Source organism: Xenopus laevis, chromosome 4S, assembly GCF_017654675.1.
Source record: "Xenopus laevis strain J_2021 chromosome 4S, Xenopus_laevis_v10.1, whole genome shotgun sequence".
NCBI lineage: Eukaryota > Metazoa > Chordata > Amphibia > Anura > Pipidae > Xenopus > Xenopus laevis.
The window spans coordinates 94556606-94576693 of record NC_054378.1 but is presented as its reverse complement, the minus strand read 5'-3'; the positions used below and the strand labels follow the sequence as shown (position 1 = coordinate 94576693).

The following is a 20088-nucleotide window of genomic DNA, read 5'->3' as shown; positions in this document are numbered from 1 at the left end:
CTACCTCATTTATTTACCAAATAAAGAAACAAATGGGAACTGACATTAGTGCTAACATGCATTTCATCTCACACACATAAGTGCTTTGTCAAGGCCATATCTAAAAGGCAAACTTCAGATGTTACTGTACCACAAATCCCACCTACTGAAATGCAATGCCTGGAGTGGCAGTCTTACCCCTGTCATAACGTTTCAGAGGAAATTTGAATTGCACATATTACTGATTGAGCAAAAATCAAAAAAATCTTCAGTTACTTAAGAAGTAAAGTATTGTCTTACACCTATTGAATGCCAATATAACTTATCCGATATTAGAGGAAATCTGTAAACACACTGATGTCATTAGTCCAGCAAGTACACAGGTAAAGGGAATGAGGCCATTATTGTGTATAGTTTGAAAGGTGGACCTGTAAAGAGGTAAGTGGGGTTTGTTCCACTTTATCCTAAAATGTATTGACCCATGAGTGGCTCTTTTTTGCCCTAAATGGCAGTGGATTTTGCTACTTCTTGGAAGAACCCAAATTGCCTTTTAATTTTTTTTCTGCATATTTGAGTCCATAATATTTCGTATTTATATATTTATAAACTGGAATATGTGCTTTTAAAATGTTTAAATTGTATTCTGCAGAGCCAAAAAATAATAATAATAAATGGGATCTGTTATCTGGAAACCCTTAACCAGAAAGCTCTGAATTACGGAAAGGCTGTCTCCAATAGTGTTGGGTTCATTTAATGTCTACAGGTTTTTCTAGTAGACTTAAGGTATGAAGCTCCAAATTACAGAAAGATTCATTATTCGGAAAACCCCAGGTCCCGAGCATTCTGAATAACAGGTCCCATACCTATATCTGTAACCTTCATTGTAATTTAAGAAGTGATATTTCAAGCAGATGAGCAACTGAAAGTTGATTACATCCTCTGATTTTAAGTTTTCCCTCATTTTACATTGTTGTTTTGTGGTCCCACCTATATATTATGCACAATACATTTCCCTGATTTTACATTTTCCTTGATTTTACACCATTTTTTTCTGGTCCCCGAAAAAATGTAAAATGGGGGTTCTTCTGTATGGTTAAAAGCCATGACATGGCTGTTGCCTCTATGTAATTGCTGCAGTGCAGTGTGAATGCAACTGGGTAAAACTCTCCTCTTTCCTTTTGGCATAAACTCATTCACTTGGGCTTACATAAGAAGGTGCATAAACACCGTTTGAAGTGCCATAAATAAATAAATACATATTTTACTTTTACACAGACATTCTTGATTTGCAATTTCAGCATTCTGGTTGCTAAGGTCCAATCATGCACTGATTTGAGTAAGAGATTGGAATATGAATAGTAGAAGGCCTGAACAGAAAGATGATAAATAAAAAGTAGCAATAATAATACATTTGTAGCCTTACAGAGAATTTGTTTTTTTATCAGTGACCACCCATCTGAAAGCTGGAAAGCATCAGAAGAAGAAGGCAAATAATTCAAAAACGATAAAAAAGTAAAAATGGAGGCCTATTGAAAAGTTGACCTCTCTTTAACATACTCAATCAACTTAAAGGTGAACCACCCCTCGAAAGTGATTGACTTAAGCTGGCTATAGACATGCAGATATGATCAGGACGAATCTTTGTTTCGTACGATTTTCGGACCATGTGTGGAGTGTCCCGACATTTTTCGTGCCAGAGATATCTGTCGGCTGCCAATAATTTCTCTGCATGTGTTGCCGATCGTACGATTTTTAGTGGGAGACTGTCACCAGCTTTGTCAGACATAACATTCGTACGATTGCTGTCAGGGGCAGAACATCGTCTGATCTGTTCTTTTACTACTTTGTTTAATCTGGAAGGTTAGTGGCAGGTCGGGAGATTGGTGACGTCCGATCTTTCATCCGATATTGCAGGTATCTGCACATCTATGGCCAGCTTAAAGGAGAATTCAACTGTTTTCCAAAAAAAACCCTACCCCCCAAACCACGTAGACCCCCCTCCCTCCTCCCCCCAACATAGCTGCCCCCCTGGGGAAATGGCCCTAACTTTATACTTATCCCTCGGTGCAGATTCAGGCATCGGAGTTCCATGCAGCCATCTTCCGGGTCATTGTGTATTCTTCAATTTTCGTCCATTTTAGCGCATGTGCAGTTGTTGCAAACCGGGAAATGCATGTGCCGCTTCGTCAATCTCCCACTCAGCTTACCGAAGACCCGGAAGATGGCTGCATGGAATTCCAATGCCTGAATCTGCGCCAAGGGGTAAGTATATAGTTAGGGGCATTTTCCCGGGTGGCAGCTATGCTGGGGGGCAGGAGAGGGAGGGGTCTACGTGGTTTGGGGGGGTAGGGTTTTTTTTTTTTAAAACGGTTGAATTCTCCTTTAAGCTGCTTTACATTGTAGGTGGTGCACAGATTCTTTGAACTGCCAGACTAGGGGTGGAGGGCGATGGGAAATGGTCTGTGCGAGACAGAGGCAGACTATCATGCAGTGGTTTAACTAGATGTTACTGGGCCCCATAGCAAATTAATTTTAAGGCCCCAACATATCCAGAGGTTGTATATGTTGAAATTGTGCATTAATTAGGGCCTCGTGGAGCCACCTATACCTCATGGGCCCCCCTTCAGCCGCAGGGTCTGCTTCCTCTGTATTTACACCCCTGCTATCATGGTTTCCTTTCAATATGAGGAATCCCGTATGTCTATGTAAAAATAATAAACATATACTTTTAACAGTTCAGGTTTATGCAACTCTTTATAAGACCAACTCAATCAGCTCATTTCAAAAAGGGGATATGCTGGGCATTTCCACCACTTAAGTGGAATGCAGAGATTTAATTTAGAGAATAATGAAGAATTATGAAGCACTTGGACTAATTCTGTAAATTACACATAACCATATAATGATATCTCAGCAAATATTTAAATGTTCATTTGTGCTGACTTCCTTATTTGCCCACTGGGGTTCTGTATTCTTCTTTGTCAAGTATTCTTGACCCTTAAGCATGCTGACTACAAAACCCCTGATTTCACTTTGGCTTATGGTGCCAAGGAGCTCTTTCTATCAGTGTTCCTTTTGTGCTAGTACTAAATATAGGCAACTTTGACAGAATGCAACCCCCCACCAACTGAAGGACATTGCATGCTCTGAAACGAATCATATTATTAAATATTCAAATAATTACACTACAGTTTATGTTAAGGAAAAACTATTGATATTAGCCTGCTTACTCTTGACATGAAAAATATATTCTACTGTTAGGAGTGTTACTCAAATTGCCTGGGGACACCAGTGCGCCTGCATATAGTATATACCAATATGTAACAATGGATACAATATCAAAAAAAGTATTTTACCTCACTTTAAGATGTGTTGTGGCAGTGCCACAGGAACATTTTTTTGTACTGTGTTATATATGTATAGCAACATTTTTTACAGTATTAGTTTTGCTACCTGTATTTATTTTGTTTGCTTGTACTATAAATAAACTGGCTTCTGAAAAATCTGTCTGCTAAGTATGACTCATTTTAAGTTACATTAATATCCACATGTACAGTATATGTGGCATGAGGTGAAAAGTGGCACAGACGGTGTCATATTGTACATTCTCTTGTCTATAGCTTTTTCAAAATAATCACTCACTCTTAGTTGTGTCTAATGTGCAAGTGGGACTAGTTGCACAGACATATCCAGTATAACTCATTTTATTTCTGGGACAAGTCCATAGAAATTAGTGTTACAGGTTCCTGTTTAACATAATTATAAGAAAACTCATTTAAATCTCTCTGAGTGCTAGAATTGCCTGCTATTTAGTCTAAGACACGTGGCGTTTCTCGGCTGGTTAGTTTACAAATGTACCCTGAGCAGAACATTTTGTAAATCTGGCACGAGCCTTATGTAGTTCTGTGTAAGATACACTAGCAAACCAACTCAAATGCCGCCCACACAATTTCTAGATTGCAGATGGGGGGGGGGTAAAATGCTTAAAGTGATACTGAATCGAAAAACTACTTTTCAAAATACTGATGTACATAAAAAGTTACTTCTATGCCATGTTGCTTATTCATCACCAATAGTGATGCGCAAATTGATTCGGCAGCCATGGATTCGCGGAGAACTTCCCTACTTCGTCACCTGCAATTTTTTGGGTTTTTTTTGCAAAACTGCGGCAAAAATTCACAGCAGAAAAGTTGGCTGCGACAAAAAACACCTGCCCACTCGGCAAATTAGCAGGTAAAGTAATAGTCAGGTGTGGGTAGATAGAAAAACCTGTAGCAATTTAAGATGTTCTCTTGCATAAAGTACTGTAATACATTTTAGCAAACAGGCAAGTCAATAATAATCCTTTTAAGTTCCCAAGCACATTCACACACTGTGGTCAGTTTTAACAGGAACCAATGAGAAGGAAACTGGATTACATGCAGGAAAGTCACCCAGGTATTTAAACTTTCTGCAGGTTGATGATTTGACTTTGAGTATAATTTGGGTTCCCATCTGTCAGTTTTCACCTAGGTAGCCCTGTTTTCAGGAAGACTGTCTGGGTGAAAACTGCCTAACCGGATTTCCAAATTAGGAAATCTGGACAAGACTCTAAAATAAATTGCGCAGCAAACAGCCAATCGGCTATCGCTACGTCAAAACCCTGCCCACAATATCACAGGCACACCCCCTGAACCGTCACCCACTCCTCGGCCTGTCCTCAACATCACCAGCCCCACCAGTCCCGTCAGTTACTTTGCAGAAGATGGCAACCCTAGGTATAATAGAGCCTGCAAGCTTACTGGGAAACTCTATACAAAAACTCTATGGCCACAAGATACTGTGTCCATACAGTATATAAAGTGGGATAATAAATCCAGAATGCTTAAAGATGTTTTGATTGAAGTGCTGTAATATCCGCAGGTCATTAAAAAAAAAAATTCAAGCTTAAATATACATTTATAAAAGCATGTCTCTAGAGTCTCATACAAAAAGCACTTTTGTCCCAGGTCTGGCTTCATTGTACACCTAGTGCTGGGGTGCAAGGCAGGCCTAGTTGCACATGCGCTGGGCCAAATTGATCTGATAGGCCAGTCACATACCTCCCAACATTTTGGAAGTAAAAAGAGGGACAAAAATTTTCCGCACATAGCGCAGCAAAATTTTTGGGCCACGTCCCTTTGTGTGGCCACACCCCCTAATTACCATTTTCATTTAACAAAATTTGGCAGGATATGAAACTGTTTTGTGCCTCAAAATTGTTACAAAGTATCTTATTTGCACCTGTTAGGTGTTATGTGCTCTCTGCTTAAAGCCAATTAAGTTAGAAACTTTGTTTCTTTTTCTGGCTGTTCACTGCAGGTTGAGCTGTCAAAAGAGGGACTGTCCCTCTGAAAAAGGGACAGTTGGGAGGTATGCAGTCATACAGTGGGGCCTAAGTCCTTGTTCAAGGGAAATGCTCAAACATGTATGATAGATACTGGTTGGGCAGGCCCATTTTATTTCGGAAAAGGTTAGTTAGTAATTTCTCATATGCAAAGAACTTTATTGTCTGACCATTCCATCGGCACTAAAGTGATGTGAAGCTTATGCGATTGTGTGAAGTTTTTTTTTCGTGCCAGCATACTAAAGCATTGATTGATTGTCTATTTATAAGTGAAACTCTGCAATATTGGTTGAATCAAGTGGGTTACACTGTGTGAAAAGTTAAGTACCTGGCACTTTAATTAAGTTAAATAGCAGTGAATTAATTACTACACAGTTGTGGAATATAAGTACTAAAAGTTCTCAATTAAAATTTATGAATAATGGCAAAGATATGAAACAGTGCTACTGTAGCACTTTATCTTTTGATTAATTATAAGTGGAATTGATTGGGGTGATAATATAATTTCAGAATACAATCAGCATGTAAAGTTAAAACGATGAATAGAGGGGATGGTTCATTGATTTGAATAAGTGACTATTGTGGGACCATTTATTTTGAATTTAGAAGATATGAAGTTGGAAATATTGAGAACTGAAGTAGGTTCAGGAAATTGGAGAACGTTTATACACAAGGAATTATGCAGTCACAAACAAGGATTTTTTCCTTTCCCTTTCAAAATACTAAAGCAGGCTAAACATGCCTGTAATTTTACTTATTCTGTTCATGATTTAAAACCTGTTTTACTATAAAACCAATTTTTTTAACTGATGGACTGGGGCATCCTGAGGGCCCTCTTGTCACCGACAATAATAATCAGCCATGTATGTGTTTGACTAGTCAACCCTCAGGCTGATTAATCAAATACCTTTAAGGTCAGGGAGTGTGTAGTCACCTTTAGGCCAATGGCACATGTAGTGCTTTGCTGCTGTAAGAGGTTGACTGACAGAACACCTGGGAAAATCCTGGACTCAGTTTATATCTGCCTCAGGTTTCTGTCAGAATGGATACAGGCTATGTAGCCTGTCCAGGTTTTTGCACTCAAGTGGAGAGGAACAGGAAAAATCCTTCCTAAGAGACTGAGTGGTGAAATGCTGACAGAGGCCTCTGGGACTTTATACTTATATAAGTGCTAATCCTATGTTGCAGCAAGTGTGCTAAAGCTGCTCATTTTGATCACAGTAAAAGCCAGCCAAGCTCCACTGAAGGCTGAAAGTTAATGTTATATTCAATTTGTGTGCTAAAACTGTGTTGTGCCTATGGTCCCAGCTAACCTGAACCTTACACCACCCACAGATACTGGGTCCACAGGAGACAAATTGACAGAAACTACTGTGCCATTTCCATCCATTAGAAAATATGAAAGAAGACATTTTTTGTCTCAATTACTCAGGATCATCATATGTATGGTGTTTTACATGTGGCAATTCTAGTGGATCCCGATGGCAAGGTATTGTCAGGAGATTTGTCACCTGCTGGTAGCGCAGATTTCCCATGGGATACAAACCTCTTTGTGTACCATTGCCCTTAGGCATTTCAGACCCAGTAATTATACATAATTTGTGACTTGTACTAAAGACTACTTGTTCTATAAGGACTAGAGACTAATGCCATGGATAAAAAGAGACACTCAAGCAGGGATATTTTTGAATTGCTAAAAACAAAATCAACCCTTTCTTAAACACAGACCTGGGCCAGGAGGTACATGCATTAAAGAGATTAAAAAGGCATATAAATTATCTATAGCTTCTTCCTAATGCTCTTCATCTAGTGAGGGGAGTGTTACCAACCATTTCCTTTTGGCTTTTTGAAATGGCACAGGCTGCGAGGTCTGGATTATGCTAAATAGTTGTGATAGTGTTTTTGCTGGGGCTGGGTCCCAAAGTCTGGCCTCCCACGTCTGCTGTGTTGGTGAAAGCTGGTACGATTAGAATTGGGCCTAGAATGCACGTCTCAATTAAAAGTATCGGAACAGTTGTATATCTTGCCGATTAAGTTTGGTTTTAGATGTTTCAGGGAGGGGAAGGATCCGTCAACTAACAGGTCTTCCAAATGTCTGATCCCTAGAAGTGGCCAATAATGAAAATCCACTAGTTGTACCAAGTGTAGCAGATTCGAGTTTCTCCACAGAGGTGTTTTCCCTGATAACTTAGGGTAAGAGGTGGCACCTTTAGCTTGTAGTTTGCCCATACTTTAATGGGAGTGGTGATTACCTCTGGGTACAGAGGAAGGTCCCCCCCCCATTCTATAAGGGGCGTAGCTTCCAGAGAACCCATGATTGTTGCATGCAAATTTGTTACTGAGTTGCTATCCTCTGGGTTAAACCAATTATATATATAAGATAACTGGGACGCATAATAATAATTTTGCAGATGAGGGAGGGTAAATCCCCCTTTATCCATAGATGCAGTAAGTGTGAGCCATGATAGTCTACGTGCTTTGTTGGCCCAAATAAATGAGAGCAACTCACTGTTTACTTTCTAAAAGAATAGGATGTATGTAAACCGGCGAGTTCCAGAGTGGGTAAAGAAACCTTGGGAGATATAGCATTTTTAAAAGGTTAACTCTGCCCCATAGTGTCAGAGGAAGTTTAAGCCAATGTGGATTTGCATTTTTAAACTTTACTAGGATTGGGTCCAGATTCTCAGCTACAAATGCTGTTGGGTCTGTACTAATTATTATGCCAAGGTAGCGGAATCTAGTCACCGGAGTGAGAGTAAGGTCCCTTTCTGCTAGGTTTGTATTTCCTAAAGGAAATAATACCGATTTTGTTTTATTGATCAAGAGGCCGCTTAGCCTTCCAAATCTCTCTAGCTCTGTAGTTATGTCCCCTGGCGAATCTTGTTCCATTTTGCTTCACGGAAAAATTTGCAAAATAGTGAAAATTTGAAAAAGGAGTATTTTCACATATATTCATTTATTTTTTTTAGACTTTTTTCAATGCACATATTGTGCTATTTTTGGGCTAATTTTGAAGTGCTGCTCGGTTAATTTTGCTCTTGTTTTGTAGCCGACTTTGGCTGGTTTTGAAAATTAGACCTGGCAACCCTGGTAAAACATCCTTGTTTGCGCTCCTCACCTACAGACTTGCTCTCCGTCCACACCTTCATCATATAGGGAGATGCTGAAAAATTGCATTTGTAGCCAGGCTATACTACTTCAAGGAGCACACTTAGATAACTAATATATATTTGATTCCTATCCACTTATTTTTAAAGTTTAGTTGCCCTTTAAAGCTCAAGTTCTCTTCCTCTTTTTACTGTACATGATTACTGACAAGTAAAATGTCACCAGCAGCAGGCAATAAAAGTGGTATTTGTGGAATATGTTTTTTAAACCTGGGACAATATTTTCCTTAAATTTAAGTTTAAAATTGGTAAGTGGGGGCTGGGGTTAATAGGAAATAACACATCACAGTAATGGAACGTGGCAACCTTCCATTATTGTGATGTGTTATTTCCTATTAATGTTGGCATCAAGCATCATTTTTACCTTTTAGGCCAGTAAAATATCCTCAAGGGGGATCCCTTCTGTGCCCCAGTTTACTTTGTAGTGGACACTTTAGGTGGCTTTTATGTGAGCTTGATCATTAAGCTTGTCTAACTCCAAGATCTCTACTTCACTGAAAGTGTCACATTCACCCCTGCAAAGACAGATGTCCAGTAAATAACATATCAACTCACAAGTATTTTTTGGAGCAAGCTTATCTTGCCCCCACACCCTTTCACCCGAGGTAACAGCCCTGTAATTTGTACTTGAATTATTGTTAACCTCCAGCAATGAAAACCATTGAAAATACACCCAAATATTAGAAACAAGCAGAAGGAGGAGCACAATTACAGAGGGTGGCCAGGGGTGTAATGGGGCATGGTCTGAGTATAACAGGACATGGCCAAGACACACCCATTATACAAATCCTTGGTTGGTGTCACTGCCTGTAATCTTATTCAGCCTTCAGTGTTTGCTAAACAACTTCCCAAATCATATACCACTTGTTATTACTTTACCGCTCAAAGGCGCTGTCATCAAAAAGTACTTATTGCTATAAAACTGGTTTGACAATAGAGACTTGTTAGTAAAAATGTCTACTTTCTTCTACATCTTTTAAAGAAGTTGGCACTTACCCATTATTAAGTCCAACTCTGTCCCAATGAAGGAGGGTGTCTGTGACCCCCCACCTCCAATACTTATTGCAGAGACCACAGCTTGTAACAGGAAGGCATCAAGTCCTGTGAATAAAATGGTCCAATTTAACATGATTCGCCAAATATACATCACGCCCCAGAGGCTCAAGGTTATGGGTAGCCAAGGGGGAGCTAAATGTGCAAAATGTGGTACAGAGGAGGCAGGTTTCCTACATTTAATCTGGGACTGTCCCAAGATAATATCATATTGGAGGGAGGTAACTCGATATAGCAATGAATATCTGTCTCTCCCTGGAATTTGTACTCCTGAAGTCTGTTTACTAGGTATAATAGACGAAGTGGTGCCCCTACAAAAAACTAGAACATGTTCCACTCTATAGTGTTCTATGCAAAAAAGCTGGTCATTATGAAATGAATGAGTCCTAATGCTCCCACACTCCAGCAGTGGATTGACCTAATAAATGCCACCCTTCCCCCTAATAAAGGTGACTTATAATGCTCGGGGGAACTCCCGACAAGTTTGAGAGAATATGGAACCCATGGCTGGATGTCAACCCCCAGGTATTGTTATTAGATAACTAAACTCTAAATGCAAGTTGAGATATAATGAGTTTATTGGAGGCCTTGTGCCCCCTGATGTGACATGACAACCACTGTCTTTATGCAAACAATTGTACCCAGTCTCTTCTGCAAATGTCAAGTACGATTGGCAATTAAATATTTGTTATTAAGTTTGTTTATTGTTTTTCTTTTCTGTTTAAAATGCAAAATAAAAACCAAAAAAAAAGAATGTTTAAAAGTAGGGATGCACCGAATCCAGGATTCGGTTCGGGATTCGGCATCCTTTTCAGAATCCTTCTGCACGGCCAAACCAAATCCGAATTTGCATATGCAAATTAGGGGCGGGGAGGGAAATCGCGTGACTTTTTGTCACAAAACAAGGAAGTACATTTTTTTTCCCCTTCCCATCCCGAATTTGCATATGCAAATTAAGATTCAGGTTCGGTATTGGGCCAAATCTTTCGCAAAGGATTCGGGGGTTCGGCTGAATACAAAATAGTGGATTAGGTGCATCCCTATTTAAAAGTGATGGGGTACAGAGCCTAAAATCTGGTAACTCTCAACTTCTACATAAGTCAGTCCCATTGCATGCTGGGTATTGTAGTCTTACGTTAAACTTGGCAGGTGGCAAACAAAGACTACATTACCCAAAATGCATTGGGAGACACAATCTTGGCACATTAGGGCAAAAAAAAACTTTGGCTGTTTTTCAAAAAAAAGTAGCCCAAATCCATACCTTGGCTAGCTTGTACTTTTAAAACCCGCCTGGGCTTTAAATCAGTAGCCCAGTTTGGCTGAAAAAAACCCACCAACCTGGCAAACCTGTGTTTTTCGCTTCTCACATGGAACTTTGCTAATACAAACCAATAAAGTTGCATAGGAAAAAGAAAAAAAGGGACTTGTGATCTATGGGCGGGGCCGTTTAGCGCTTGCTTTGGACGGATTGGCTGCTTCTGCTGCTTGTCGAGGGATTGCATCATACTGCCTGAGAGAGAGGAAAGATCCGAGTGATTTCGCAACAATCTATTGTGCGGTTCGGATAATCCACAGCCCGAGTGGCCGGAGGAGGAGTAATTTACGGATCCCTAGTGGGGACAGGGGAAGCAAGTCGTGGGGGAGGGATAGGCTTCCCTCCCCGGGCAGGAGAACCTCGAAGCCGTCAGGTAAATTGGACTGTATCGGAGTTATGTCAGTACCTGACACTGTGCAGGTGTTCGGTTATATTTCCCTCTAGCACTCGCTGTGTCTGGGTGGAAGAACAATTCTAGGAGTTGTACACTTTATTTAGAGACTTCATTGAGCCTCCCAAAACTCACTGGGGAACGAGTTGGAATGAAAGTTGGGGGTATGTGTCTGAGACCATCGGCCTCCAGCTGTGGCACAACTCTCCTGTCGGTGGGGGCTGCTGGGATTTATAGTTGTGTAACAGCTGGATCTGTCAGGCAGCTTTCCCCTGCTGAAATAATGTATGAGCAAACCAATAGGTCTCATGCTAAATGTCACCAAGGGCAGGTTGATGTACAGGAAGCTTACACCACACTCATTCCTTTTCATATCTTTCAGTCACCTTTAGTTGGCCTTAGACGTAACAATTACAATCTTGCTTGGAAAAGATCATTTCAAGAAAGATGGTTTGTTTCAATAGACTCGCGTAGAGCTGAATCATCAGATATACAGGTAGTAACAATAGAATTCTATCGGACGATTCAGCACTAAAGATGGCCATACTCTGTCTCGGACTCGGCCTGTCGGCAGTTTTTATTGGTCCGTGTATGGGGCCCTCCGACCGGCTTCCCCGATTGATATCTGGCCGAAAGTCTGGCAGATGTTGATCAGATGGGACTAAAAATCCAGTCTGATCGCGGACCGCATTTGTTCGTTGATGTGGTCCTGCGATCAGACCGTTCACTTACCCATCGTTATGATCCGTTTGTGGGGCCCTAGGATTGGATCAACCTGATATCGCCCACCAGGCCCGGACTGACAATCTGTGGGTTCTGGCAAATGCCAGAGGGGCTGCTGTAAGATTCTATAGAAATTGACCATTAAGTGGGCTGGTGGGGGCTGCATGGGCCTGTTTGGGCTTCTGTGTACATGGAATGCCAGGGCATAGTTTTAATCCCAGTCCAGCCCTGTCGTCCACCTCACCACCAAACGAGCAGATCTCTCCGTGTATGGCCACCTTTACAATGGCTGAAGTTTGGGTACCCAATCAAAATTTTCCATCCAGCCCGATCAACTAGCCGACCAATATCCAAGTCTTCTGACGATATCAGTTGGCTCTTTTCCCACCATAAACACACTGAATATCATACGAAAATTAGTTTTGTACGATATTATCTGTGCATCTGTGGCTACCTATAATACATATATACAGATATAATACTTCTACAAGCATTGAATGAAGATCATGAGCTAAAGTTTGGCCCATAGGTTTCTTGTTCAAATCATATACTAGACTTGGGGTACGAGCAAGCTGATGGTGGCATGTACCGTACAAGTGTAATCATGTTTAGTTGATTGCTGGGAGTCTCGCTTACCTCATACAGAAAGTAAAACTATTTGAGAATAACTTATGACTTTGTCAGAGTTTCCATACTGCACTTGGTGCTTAGTATGACTCAGGATTGCAGGGGATATGCTTCATAGCTGAGAATACTGCGGTTTCGAACTGATCCCTCAACTGTTAGGATTGTGTCGCCAATCATACATGTCACATTATACTCAGGAACTTCTACTAAGTTGTGTGTTCCCACACAGGCAACAATAGATTTTATTCTGACACATTTAGTTTCATATAGCTATGAGCCACATTTCATTACATAAGGAACTTAACTAAACAGCATGGGTTAAGTCAGCTTGCAGGCAGTATGTGGCCTATGACTCACAGCCAAGGGAACTCCAAACTAAGACAAGGATACAGTGTTCTATCAGATATCTGTACTCTGTCTCTTCACTTTAATATGGCGCTTTTACCGACAGTAAGTGTTTATTAAAGGGGAACTATCGCGAAAATGAAAACTTTATATAAGCTTCGTCATAATGAGATAAGAAACTTTCTAAATAAAATCAATTAAATATTCTGTACTGTTTTCTTCACTATCCCTCTTTCAGCATCTGTTTCTCTTCATTCTGTCTTCATGCAGCAGTTGGGATATTCATTGACTGTTAGATTCAATATATCTTATAGGGGGGCTCCTTTTGCCTAGAAGATGTATTCGAGTTCACTCTATTAAAATTACCAGACATCATGTCTCTCTACATGCAGGATTTGTGCAAATTGCAGTTATTTTGTGAGATTTTGTTTGGACTGGAATCAGTTATTTAAATGAGCTCTAATATATCTGCTAGGAAAGGAAGCCCCTCTTATAAGATATATTGTATCTAACTGTTTAGGAATACCCAACTCCTGAATGAAGAGAAACAGACGCTGAGAGAGGGATAGTGAAGATAAACTTGATTATTTCAGAAACAATGCAGAATTTTTAATTTATTGTATTTAGAAAGTTTCTTATTTCAGTATGCTGAAGCTTATATGAAATTTAAATTTTCACAATAGTTCCCCTTTAAGCCTTGAAGACAGCGTTACACGCTTAGTTCAAGGTGCACTGAAAATCCATCTGTGTTGCACCTTGTCCTATCACTGCAGCAGGAACAATTAAAAGTGACTGCACTTTTTCCAGAATCCTCCCTGGTAGGTGATCAATTAGGTTGTATGTCTAGAGAACTGGGCAGTGTATCCACACTGCACGACTGCTTTCATATAAGCTCTGACGATAATATCCAAGGCAGTCATTTTTAAATAATGAATTATATGAGCTTGTTATCACCCATGAAATCATTTTCTAATATCACTGACTCTTTACTGTTCTAAATTTATATATTTAGTTGATACATTTGTTATCTTTGTCCCTGCTGAGCAGAATCCCTGAGTTTCATTACAGGCGGCTGTTAGAATTGATACAATAGTTGCTAATATTCCACAGATGCTGCTGAGAGAAGTAGTAACTAAATGTAGCAAATTTTAACAGTTCAGCTGCTCCTGGATCACTGAGATGCCAGACACTAGACACAGGAACAACTTCAATTTTGGGAAAATTGAAAGATGAAAAGCAATTGCAAAAAGTCTTTGTTTCTGGTGAACAATCTAAAAACAACTCAATTGAAAGAAGTGTTTGGAAGGTGAAGAACCCCTTTAACTACTTGCATCCTAGACCCTGCCTATGAAGTCTGTCCTTTTCTCTCTTTTATAATGGCTGCCCTTCTCAATTTTAATGACCGTACAACACACCATATAATAAATGAAGGGTTTGAGTCCTCCTTTCACCACATGTATTCCCCGTGCACCATGTTTCCCATAGATAACTGTGGGCAGTGGTTTGCCTGACAGTCCTTTCTGCCTGATAACAGTGGCTGTCCAATGCTCCTTGTTACTATTTAGCAATGCACTTGGGATGACTAAATTTATCAGAAGATAAGCCCCACGGTAAATCAATGTTCTAGTTCCTTTCGTTTTTAGTGTTAGAGGGGCGTATAACAATACATTTGTAGCCTTACAAACATTTGTTTTTCAGATGTGGTCAGTGACCCCCATTTGAAAGCTGGGAATGAAGAAGGCAAATAATGCAAAAAAAAAAAAAAAAACTATGCAAAATAAAAAATTAAAGCCTATTGAAAAGTTGCTTAGAATTAGCCATTCTATAATATACAAGAAGTAAACGTAAAGGTGAACCACCCTTTAATATGTGTAAGTTGTGTTGAACCCATTGGACAGTCCGTTCCCATTGAATGATGTGTGTGGTCTGACATCTGACTGCTCAGAAAAATCACTTCCCTAGAAAGCTACACTTTAGCTCCTTTGGATTGGAGAACCATGACATACCTATCTGTTAATATTACGAGACCATTATTTTGTACATATGTATGTGAATTGCAGTCTCTCTGCAACTTTTAGCAGGCTTCAGGTTTCTACCTGCCGAAATCGATCTGTAGATTTAACCATGCAGATTAGAAAAAAAATCACTAGAATGTTGGGAATTGCAGTCTAACCGTTCTCCCTGGGGTCTCCGGGCAAAACAGATGGTTCTCCCTTGTGAGATTTCATGGTAGAAGTAGTGCTGTAGCCGTGTGTAAGTGTGATGCACACGGTGGAACTATTCTAGCTTGAAGCATGCTGTTGCTCTGAAGCATTTGCAGGACTGAGCTCGCATTTGGGATGATGCAATGCTTCTGAAATGATACAATGAAGTCATTCTAAGTATAGAGGTTGCAAAAGGCTAAGTTATTGCAGCTTTGTGTTCTCTCTCTCTCTCTCTCTCTCTCTCTCTCTCTCTCTCTCTCTCTCTCTCTCTCTGTGTGTGTATGCATGTATGTATATATATATTACAACAGGTAATTCCCTATGAAAAAAATATAACTATAAATTATATATAACTAGGTGGGGTAATCCATGCCTTCTTTTAATGTTCTGAGCATGCAGAATAGTAACCAATATGTTGGCGTCTGCTTATGGTTGATGAAATATCTTGTTCAAGATACTTGTATTTCCCCTGACACTATAATAAAGGTAACAGATGTGTGTGCTTGTTTAGTGATGGCAAGGGATTCAGTAGGTGCCTCAGATTCATCCTGTGTTGCCTTATGCTACCTACAGACCCAAGGGACCGTGTTCCTCATTAACCAAATGCTTTATTGATGTACTCATGCATAGTGCTCACAATAATCATAACCTGAACCAGATGTACTGTATTTGTAAAGTGACTGGGTAAACGTAATGCTGACAGCAGGTCTGGACTGGGATTCAAAATAGGCCTTGGCATTTTAAGCAAACAGAGGTCCAAACCACCCCCCACCAGCCCAATAAATGTCTATGGCAGTGACCCTTAACCAGTGGCTCATGAGCAACATGTTACTAACTAATCCTTTGGATGTTGCTCCCAGTGGCCTCAAAACAGGTGCTTATTTTGCATTTCCTGGCTTGGAGGCAAGGTTTGGTTGTATAAAACCAGGTTTACCTTGAGGCTATCAAATAGCCAATCAGAGTCCTTATTTGACACCCAAAGACATTTTTTCATGCTTGTGTTGCTCCCCAACTCTTTTTACATTTGAATGTGGCTCACAATTAAAAAGGTTTGGGAACTCCTGGTGTATGGAATCTTCCAGTAGCCCCTCAGACAATTGCCAGAACCCACAGATTCCCAGTCCGGGCCTGGGCCTGGATGACAGGCAGACTACCATGCTTTGATTGATGGATCATTGTTTTCTGGCCAAACAAAGCAAAGTTTAAAATACTGCAAGCACTGTTCACATTTATTTGCTGTGTACACAATAATTCAAGGTGAAAATGCATAATATTGTGTTTCTGATACAGCACCCACTGTTTTTAAATGTGCACCCAAAATCATTTTTGAGGAAAAATGTGGCCCTGAGTGATGTTAGTCATATATATTCAAAGCTAAAAAAGGAGAAAATGCACAAGACACACAGCAGATAACAGATAAGCTTTGTGGTATTCAATGGGATTCTTCAGAACTTATGTATTATCTACTGTGTATTCTTTACTTTAATGGCTGCCCCTGTGGCTAGACAGCAGCTTGTTTGTATAAACTATAGTTGTGTTTCTGAAGCAAACACAACCGTTTTACCAGTGCATGACAACACTACATTATAGTCATTCCTTTAGATCTGTTTTTGGTGTTAAGCTGGCCACAGACGCAAAGATCCGATCGTACGAATCAACGTACGATCGGACTTCCCCATCTCCCGACCTGCCACTAACCATTCAGATCAAATAAAGTAGTAAGAACGGATCAGCCGATGTTCTGCCCCTGACAGCAATCATACGATAGTTAAGTCTGACAAAGCTAGTGACAGTTTCCCACTGAAAATCGTACGATCGGCAATACACACAGAGATATTATCGGCAGCCGACAGAAATTTTCTAACCTGTCCGATTGACCAAACGACCGATCTCCGCCGGACAAAAAATGTCAGGACTCTCCACACACGGTCCAAAAATCGTACGAATCCTCGATTCGTATGATCGTATCTTTGCGTCTATGGCCAGCTTTACTGTTCCTTTAAAGGTGTTGTTCGCCTTTGAGAGAACTTTTTGTATGATGTAGAGCAGGGATCCCCAGCCTTGTGAACCCGTGAGCAACATTCAGAAGTAAAAGGAGTTGGGGAGCAACACTAGCATGAAAATGTTCCTTAGGTGCCAAATAAGTGCTGTGATTGGCCATTTAGTAGCCACTATGTGCATTGTCAACCTACATTGAGGCTCTGTTTAGCAGTGCACCTGGTTTTTATGCAGCCAAAATTTGCTTCCAAGCCTGGAATTCAAAAATAAGCAACTGCTTTGAGGCCACTGGGAGCAACATCCAAGGGGTTGGTGAGCAACATGTTGCTCACGAGCTACTGGTTGGGGATCGCTGATGTAGAGAGTAAAATTCTGAGACCATTTCGAATTGGTTTTCATGTTTAATTATTTAAGGTTTATGAGCTATTTAGCTTTTTATTCAGCAGCTCTTCAATATGCATTTCAAGCAATTTGGCAGCTAGGGTCCAAATTACCCTAGCAATTATGCATTGATGTGAATAAGAGACTGGGATATGCACAGAAGAGGCCTGAATAGAAAGATGAGTAATAAAAATTAGCAATACATTTATAGCCTTGCAGAGCATTTGCTTTTTTTTTTTTTAGAGGGTCAGCAATGCCCAATTCAAAGCTGCAAAGAGTCAGAATAAAAAGGCAAATAACTATAAAACTATAAATAATAAATAATGAAAATCAAGTGCAAAGTTACTTAGAATTTGCCATTCTACATACTAAAAGTCACCTAAAAGGTGAACCACCCCTTTAAGTGCCATATTTGACAAACATGGAGAGGTGACAACTGCACCTTAAAGGGATACTGTCGTGGGAAAAAATATTTTTTTCAAAATGAATCAGGTTGGAATGATATCGCCCCCCTCCCTTTCCCCCCCAGCAGCCAAACAAAAGAACAATGGGAAGGTAACCAGATAGCAGCTCCCTAACACAAGATAACAGCTGCCTGGTAGATCTAAGAACAGCACTCAATAGTAAAAACCCATGTCTCACTGAGACACATTCAGTTACATTGAGAAGGAAAAACAGCAGCCTGCCAGAAAGCATTTCTCTCCTAAAGTGCAGGCACAAGTCACATGACCAGGGGCAGCTGGGAAATTGACAGAATGTCTAGCCCCATGTCAGATTTCAAAATTGAATATAAAAAAATCTTGTTTGCTCTTTTGAGAAATGGATTTCAGTGCAGAATTCTGCTGGAGTAGCACTATCAACTGATGCGTTTTGAAAAAAACATGTTTTCCCATGACAGGATCCCTTTAAGTTATCTTGTTTTGGCACCAATTTCCACCAGTCACTATTCTTTGTGTGTCAAGTATGGCACTATACATTCTGTTTTTTGATGTAGGATAGTGGCAGTAAAAACACACTGTGAGGAATTAACCACACAGTTTTCTGATTTGCCCTATGTGTCTTATGTTTAATTAGTAATTACTGCTTTTGTCTAAAGATAGAGGTTTCATTGTTTTAGGGGGTAAACTACATGCAGCACTACTGCATAATCATTAAAAATTTGGCAGGTGAAATATATAATATATATATATATATATATATATATATATATATATATATATATATATATATATATATATATATATATATATATATATATATATATATATATATATATATATATATATATATATATATATATATATATATATAGGCACATTTATCAAGGGTTATATTTTCGAAATTGATGTGAGTTTTTTTAAAAACTCCCATAAATTCAAAAATCGACCAATCAAAATTTGTTAATAAAATCACTTTCTCAGCTCAGACGAATCGAAACGATCCGAAAACTCCAAACAAATTCGTAGTATACTGTTCTTATTTTGGACTAATCCTGTTATGCATGCATGCTAAAGGCTGGGCAGTGTCTGTTAATAGACAAACAGAAGTCAGCAGTTTTACTATACGATAATGTTACTATATGTCTTACTATAGCTATGGATGAGAGTACTATACCATGTTCTGATTTTTCTGTCCATAATAATATATAATTCTTTCATTTTAGGTATTTTACTGGACATTAAACTGCAGAGAGAGACCTCACATCTATCCATTTGTCTTTAAGAACAAGTTAGACCAAATGAACCAGTCCCCTTCCTCTGCGTCTGAGGGCCTGAGCGATGCCCTGCCAGGGAGCCCAGCAACACCACAGCTTGTGCCACTAAACCCTGGAGGTGGAGGCAAAGCCACCCCTCCAAGCAAAAACAGCAAAAAGAGTCAACGTTTGGAACGAGGGAGCGAAGAGTACCGTCAGCGTCGGGAGCGTAACAACATGGCTGTCAAAAAGAGCCGTTTAAAAAGCAAGCAGAAGGCTCAAGACACAATGCAAAGGGTCAACCAGTTGAAAGAAGAGAATGAAAGACTGGAGGCCAAAATCAAGCTTCTTACAAAGGAGCTGAGTGTGTTGAAAGACCTGTTCTTAGAGCATGCACACAACCTGTCAGACAATGTGCAGCCAGAATCCAGCACACCTGGGCAGGAGTCAGCCGGATAATAACCAATTTAAATACTGAAGAGAATACCTTTTTTAAGGGGTGGGGTATGCCCTGAAATTGTGCATTGTCTTTTGATTACTGGCGACATGCATCAGCAGGGGCTGTAGTAGCCGGTTGTTCTTTCAGTCTGGGATCCAATAATTTATGCAGGAGTGTTTTGGTTTAGATGTTTGTCTGTGGCTGTTCTGGTGCAACTCATTTGCTTTGGAAAGTTATTATAGAAAGGAAACTTAAGGGGCAGTATTTACCTTTGTCCAGCACAAGCCAGATAAATAGTTCACATATAGCTCTCGTGGACTGTTGATTGTTTATATTAAAGGGACAGTAACACCATGAAAGTGTTGTAAATGTACTGGTACCCTGCACTAGCAAAACGGGTGTTTGCTT

General features: G+C 39.9%; 1 protein-coding gene across 1 annotated transcript; it reads left to right on the top strand.

The window, feature by feature from the left end:
• The first annotated feature begins 11020 nt into the window (after positions 1–11020).
• On the top strand, positions 11021–20053 carry cebpg.S (CCAAT enhancer binding protein gamma S homeolog). The gene is made up of 2 exons (XM_018261138.2): positions 11021–11252; positions 19212–20053. Exon 2 carries the CDS (start codon positions 19287–19289, stop codon positions 19698–19700), a length of 414 nt encoding a protein of 137 aa, XP_018116627.1. The 5' UTR covers positions 11021–11252; positions 19212–19286; the 3' UTR covers positions 19701–20053.
• Positions 20054–20088: the final 35 nt, after the last annotated feature.